Below are 7,062 nucleotides of genomic sequence, written 5' to 3'. Positions count from 1 at the left end.
AAACATCTTGTAAAAATCATGAATCTTACCTTAGAAGTTGTAGGAACAAGCTTTGGTTGATAATACTCTTCTTTGAGCAAAACCCTAGTTTTTTCTCCATTTGGATTTCTTGACTTGGATGGTCCTTGATGATTCCCTTATTCTTGATTCACTTGTCTTAATGTTATTGATGACTTATAATCCTTGAAAACTCATATAATAAATGTAGAGAGAAGTTCTAGAGAGAAGTGGTGTAATGTGGAAATGAAATAAGACAAGTCTTGATCCTCATATTTAATGAATTGGAAAATCTGTGCTGGGTGAACAGTGGTCGTCCATGGAGGTTTACGGTCCGTATTCCACTTTACGGACCGTCCTCGTGGTCGTCTTTAAGCTTAAGCAGGACCAGAGACTTTGGCCTGCATGCATGGGATTTACGACCATGGTTTACGGGCCGTAAATCACTTTACGGTCCATCCACCAGGTCGTATTATACCTCTTCCTCAGCTGACAGAAAGTTGAAGTTGGGCATGCCAGTTTACGACTTCAAGTTTACGAACCGTATTGCACTTTACGGTCCGTATTTTGCACTATACGACCACTGGCAGAAGGCTGAAGCTTTTGCATGGCAGTTTACGACTGCCATTTTACGGACCGTATTGCACTTTACGGTCCGTATTTTGCAATATACGACCACTGGGCAGTTTTGCCAATTTTCAATTTTTTTCTCATTTCTCGACTTTTCATTCTAATCATCCACATCCCTTCACATACATTTACCATGAAACATTATACACTCGCACTCCTCGCACACATCATTAGTCCATTTACTTGCGTACCAACGAAAAATTTCCGAGGTGTAACATAAACAATCATAAGCTACCGTTTTAGCAATTTCTACACGCTCTTTTTTCTTGTCATACTTAAAAATTTTACCGGTTCGTGGGTCTATCGTCATTTGAATACTCCCATATTTGAACTCGTTTTCTCTCCCCAAACATCCATATGTTTCTTTCTCATATGATCATTTAGTGTACCTGTTCCACCATCCTTATTAGTTTCTTGCCTAAAAGCAAATACTTGTCCACATAGGGTACATTTAGCTGTTTGACTTTCCCTATCCTTAGTCATAAATTTCCAAATTTTAGCGGTTGGCTTACGAGTTCTAGGCGGTTTGTCTTGTGTATGTGATTGTGCAGGACATGTATCTCCTATGGGATTTTCGAGGGCTTGTGTTTCATCATCATCATCATCATCAATTTCATTAAAAGTGTCGGTATAATGTTGTTGCATTGCCTCATGACCCAAAAGTGTATTATTTCCACCAACATCAATACCTAAATTAGGTGTTTCTTCCACAAATGTTTCCTCATTAAGCCCACCCCTAACAATACTACTACTACCGGCACCACGTCTAAATCTTTTCGCCATTATTAAATAGAATTAATTTAAATCACACTCAAATAAATCACAAGAAAATAAATTGCAACAAATTAAATTGCGTAAATTAAATTGCAAAAAATAAAGATAGAGTTGGAACGAAGGTACCAAATTGCCGGACTAATTTCCAACAAAGTGAAGACGGCTAGAATTGCAAATCCACCAAAGCTACTTCGGATTGTTGCAAAATCACCAACTCCACCAACAATATTATAATTGCAAAATTAATAATTGAAACTATAATAAGACTTTATAATATTTATTTGAGAGAAATTTAAAGTGGCTAATTATTGCAAAGTAACTATAATTGAGAGATTGAGATTTGAGAGAAAGAGAAGAGTGAATTGGTGTGGATTAAAATGAAAATGGAGAGGGGTTTATATAGGTTAAAGTGTTAAAAAAAAAGTTTGGGGGGTTGGGGGGGGGGGGGGGGGAATGGGTTTGGGACCGTTTGGCAACAACCATTTTTGCAAATGGACCGTTGCCCAACGGTCCAAATTAGCATCCAACGACTACAATTTTTTTTTAATTCGACCGGTTTTACCGGTTTAACCGGTTCCAGTTCCAAAAAAATAGAAACCGGACCGGTAGTTAATATATGGTTAATCGAAATCGGTTAACCGGTTCGGTTTTACCGGTCCGGTTACCGATTTGAACCGGTTAACCCGAACCGGTTGACGGGTTTAATTATTATGCATGTTCTTTATGTAATATGGAGCTTTTGAATATTGATATCCATACTTATTACTATAAAAAATTTATGCAATCTGCTTCAAACACCATCATTCTTTTTAAATTAAAAGAAGTTTAGAAATAGATACTTGGTTGCAATACTATGCTGCAAATAAATAAAATTAAATACTAGTTGGGGCATGGTTTCCTTTTCTTACCCAACTAACCTATTGCCATAGTTAAGTCTAACCATAGAAAAGTATTTCATGGTTACCTACTTTTATTGATTTTGTGTATTCCTTGACAGGTAAGCCTTTGGGTTAAATAAAAAGTATATATTTTTTTTACTATTAAATAAATGCAAGGAACATTGAACATAGCATGTCAAGATCATCTATAGATTTGGTTCATTGTATCTGAATGGGATTCCTTTTCTTCTCTCTTTCCTAAATAATATTTAAAAAAAAAAAAAAAACTTTAACCCCACCTCACACAACACAAACACAAGACAAGAAAAGAAAAGATATAGATAGAGAATACCACACCCACACAAACCTCAATTTGGACACATAGTTTTGCACCTCTTCATCCACCCACCCCCTTTTCCCCTCTCTCTTTTCTTTTTGCCCTATTCAATAGGGTTTTCATATGATCTCTTGCTAGCCTTTATTTTCTGATGCAATCAGTTGTTCAAGCTCTATTGATTGTCTTTCTTTTGGTTCATCTCTCAATTTTTGCTCTCTATAGAGGGTTTTTTGGGCTTGAACAGTGCAGATTCTACCTCCCTAGTGTTTTTCAATGTCTAAAATCTTCAATTTTAGTGGTATGTTCTTGATCCTTTTCTTGGTTTTGCTTACAAATTCAATCTTTATGTTAATTCACTGTTTTCTCTCTCTTTTTGGAACTAGTGTTCTAGACTTTACGTTTTGCTTAGAGTTTATGTGGTGTTGTTAATTTGTGTAACTTTCTAGTTGAAACTAGTGGGGTTTCTATATTTAGGTCCATTTTTCCTTTACTTAAAGTTCATATCTTGATAATTTAAGCTTTTTCTCTTTTTGGAACCAGTTGATTTGTAAAGGTTTTGGTTTTCTTGGCTCAAAGTTTATTTCTTGATTTTAATTATACGTTTTTCTGTATTCTTGATGCTGATGGGATTTTAGATTTTGTAGTACAAATTTACTGCTTGCTTACGGTCATTTCTTGATTCCCTTTACATATTCCTTTAGATCTTTGTCACTTTTGGATCCTTAAGCAAATCTATTATGGAAGAGATCTAGTTCTTTTTTGCTACATCACTTGGGATAACAAGATCTGTCAGTAAACAAAAAGATTTGAGCATAAAACAAAGCTTATGGTTCCTTGTGTTTCTATATGTGAATTACTTGTTTTGTAGAGCTTTTTCCTTGATTTTAGCCTAATTGTGATTTCCACTTTGTTCTATCTTGAGGTGATACAATTTAATCTCTAGAGGAGAAACTATACATACGATGAATATTCAGGTTTACAAATTAGCTGTTAGTGATATGCTCATCTGGGAAAAAAATTGTCAATATTGATCAGGAAACTCACTGGTGGATATATGTTATAGATAAATTGGTTTTCTCATGGTTGACTGAAATATTTATCCTTACAGAACTCTTCAAAACTGATTAACCTGACATAAGGAGTATCTTGTATTTCTGCGATATATGCTCTAAATCTGAATCTAGGCGGACTTGTATCTGAAGTGGGTTTGACCTTTTGCAAGATTTGTTTAATCTCTATTTTGATCTTTGGCTGATGTTTCTTACCATCTTTTGGATTTCAGGTGATGATGCTTTTTACCATGGCGGGGCTGCTGTATATCCCAGTCCCAAGGAATCCAGCCTATTTCTGTCCCTTGGGCATCATGTGGATGTCTATTTTCCCACTTGCAAGAGGTCTCGCGTCACTGCCCCCTTCATTTTCACTGAAAAGAAGAAGTTGCCTTCCATCGATGTCCTACCTGATGAATGCCTTTTTGAGGTGTTAAGGCGTCTTTCTGATGGCAAAGAGAGGAGTGCCTGTGCTTGTGTTTCCAAGTGCTGGCTTATGCTTTTAAGCAGCATCCGCGGGGATGAAACAGTCATCTCAGATCCCATTCCATCTTTGGAGACTGAGGAAAGATCTATTCAAAGCACCCCTGTTAAGCCCGTGGACTGTATTAAGAAGGGTGAGGTTGTAGAAGTCGCTGACACTGAAGCTCAAGATATTGAAGGAGGAGGTCATCTTTCCAGGTGCCTTGATGGAAAGAAAGCAACAGATGTCAGACTTGCTGCTATTGCTGTTGGAACTGCAAGCCATGGAGGGTTAGGGAAGCTTGCTATTCGAGGAAGCAACCGAAGCCGTGGTGTGACTGATACCGGGCTCAAGGCTATTGCTCGTGGTTGCCCTTCTCTCAGGGCTCTTTCTCTGTGGAACGTGTCTTCTGTTAGTGATGAAGGTTTATCTGAGATTGCTGAGGGATGTCATCTGTTAGAGAAGCTTGATCTTTGCCAATGTCCTGCAATTACTGATAAGTCTTTGTTGGCTATTGCAAAGAATTGTCCTAGTCTGACCTCTCTAACGATAGAATCTTGTTCAAATATTGGGAATGAAAGTCTTCAAGCTGTAGGTCGTTTTTGCCCTAAATTGAAGTTTGTGTCTCTCAGAAACTGCCCACTCATCGGCGATCGAGGAATTGCAAGTCTCTTTTCATCAGCCGGTCATGTTTTGGAAAAGGTGAAGCTTCACGCACTGAACATTAGTGACATCTCCCTTGCTGTTATCGGACATTATGGCATTGCAGTGACTGACATAGCTCTTATTGGTCTTCAAAACATAAATGAAAGAGGATTCTGGGTCATGGGCAATGGCCAAGGTTTGCAGAAGCTGAGGTCCCTTGCAATAGCTGCTTGCCAAGGAGTTACTGATTTGGGGTTTGAAGCTCTTGGTAAAGGTTGTCCAAACTTGAAGCTGTTTTGCCTCCGAAAATGTACGGTGCTGTCAGATAATGGATTGGTTGCTTTTGCCAAAGGTTCAGGCGCACTGGAGAACCTCCAATTAGAAGAATGCCACAGGATCACCCAGGCTGGGCTTTTTGGTGTTCTTTTGAACTGTGGTGAGAAGTTGAAGGCTCTATCCCTGGTGAACTGCTTTGGTGTTAAAGACTTAGCATGTCGGTTTCCGTCGGTGCTGCCTTGCAACTCACTGCAGTCTTTGGCTATTCGCAACTGTCCTGGAGTTGGTAATGCTACCCTGGCCATAGTGGGTAGGCTGTGCACGAAATTGACTCATCTGGAGCTGAGTGGCCTTCTTGGAGTAACTGATGAGGGTCTTTTCCCTCTTGTGCAGAGCTGTGAAGCTGGTTTGGTCAAGGCGAATCTAAGCGGATGTGTTAATGTTACTGACAAATCAGTTTCAGCAATAATTGAGTTGCATGGGGGAAGTCTTGAGTTTCTGAATGTTGATGGTTGTAAAAATGTTACTGATGCAACTTTGTTAGCAGTCACCAACAACTGCTGGTTGCTCAGTGAACTTGATGTTTCAAAGTGCGGAATCACTGATTCAGGGATTGTATCTTTGGCCGGTGCTGTGCAGCATAATTTGCATATCCTCTCACTGTCGGGTTGCTCTCTTGTTTCAGACAAAAGTGTACCATTCCTGCTGAAGTTGGGCCAGACACTTGTGGGCTTAAACATCCAGCATTGCAATGGGGTCAGTAGCAGCAGTGTTGATCTGCTCTTAGAACAACTCTGGAGGTGTGATATCCTCTCTTAAGAATCAGTGCAGCTTACAAGTTGATGGCCTTTGAAGATGGGGTGTAGAAAGGAAGTTTAACTAGTCTTTTCTTTGCTAGCGTTAGCATAAAGTTTTTTGGTCCACGATCTTGGGTCTTCTAATGGTCCAGTACCTCGGCTGCTTTTTCCAGGGTATGTGGCTGGTCCTCTTTTTTGCAGCTGAAGCTGTTTTTGGGAATTTTTTTCCTGTTCTTCCAGCCATACATCCCTGAGAATACAGATGCTGGGTTTTGGATTTAGAGATTCACGTCTGGTCCTAGTCCTTGCCACTACTTTTTAGCTTCTAGCCTTGCATTGATTTCCAGATCTTGCAACGGTAGAAGCTTTTCCAAGTTGTCCTAGTCTTTTATGTGTGTGCACTTCTAGTTTTACCGAGTCTTACACGTTCTTGAACCTTCGTGTTCAGCTCGTGATGGTTGGGTTTGAGATTGTGTCTTGTACTTCTGGTTGCTTTTGGGTAGTTCTAGGTTTTAAGTGCCTCGCTTTCATGGGCTTTGGCCATGGCAGTAAGTTTCTTTTCTGCCATGACAACCCTCGGGTTGTTTTTTCTTTTCACCAAGCCTTAGTTTTGCAGGCCTCTCTTGTTCATGAACTTGCCATGCAACCTCCTGTTACTTATGGAAATGTTAGTTTGTATTTATGCTTTTTATGAAATAAAAAGAAAAAAAAGTTAGGTTGTGTATCTGTGTGTTTGATCTCCAGAAATTGATTACTACTTGCTTTACTCTCTTACTCTTCTCTTTTATTATTGGAATCCAAATAATCTCCATGATAAGTTTCTTTGGTCTTGAATCCAGTGAATTTGCACATTGAGCTTTAATTGAAGGGGAACTTTCATAAATACAAGATATATAAGAGTTAATTATATACAACAACAACCCAGTGAAATTCCACATCGTGGGGTCTGGGGAGGGTAGAGTGTACGTAGACTTTACTCCTACCAAGGTAGGACGGCTGTTTCCGAAAGATTCTCGGCTCAATAAAAGCATAAAAAGAAGTCAGATAAGGTTAAGAGATTCGGATAAGAGATTCAAAGCGATATGAAAATGAAATAATGCAAGCACACAAATAACACAGGATAATCAAAGCATAAGAAATAACAGATAATAGCAGAAATCGGAGCAGATAACACATGATAATCAAAACACAGGAAATAACAGAAATCGGAGCACAA

At 38.9% G+C, this 7,062-nt stretch overlaps 1 protein-coding gene across 1 annotated transcript; it reads left to right on the top strand.

Annotated features, from left to right (window-relative positions):
* The first annotated feature begins 2,592 nt into the window (after positions 1 to 2,592).
* LOC132636210 (EIN3-binding F-box protein 1-like) lies at positions 2,593 to 6,568 on the top strand. Its single transcript, XM_060352939.1, has 2 exons — positions 2,593 to 2,914; positions 3,899 to 6,568. Exons 1-2 carry the CDS (start codon positions 2,890 to 2,892, stop codon positions 5,866 to 5,868), a joined length of 1,995 nt encoding a protein of 664 aa, XP_060208922.1. The 5' UTR covers positions 2,593 to 2,889; the 3' UTR covers positions 5,869 to 6,568.
* The last annotated feature ends 494 nt before the right edge of the window (positions 6,569 to 7,062 follow it).

Source organism: Lycium barbarum, chromosome 4, assembly GCF_019175385.1.
Source record: "Lycium barbarum isolate Lr01 chromosome 4, ASM1917538v2, whole genome shotgun sequence".
Lineage (NCBI taxonomy): Eukaryota > Viridiplantae > Streptophyta > Magnoliopsida > Solanales > Solanaceae > Lycium > Lycium barbarum.
The sequence above is the reverse complement of the archived record's forward strand: the minus strand, read 5'-3'. Positions and strand labels throughout refer to the sequence as shown.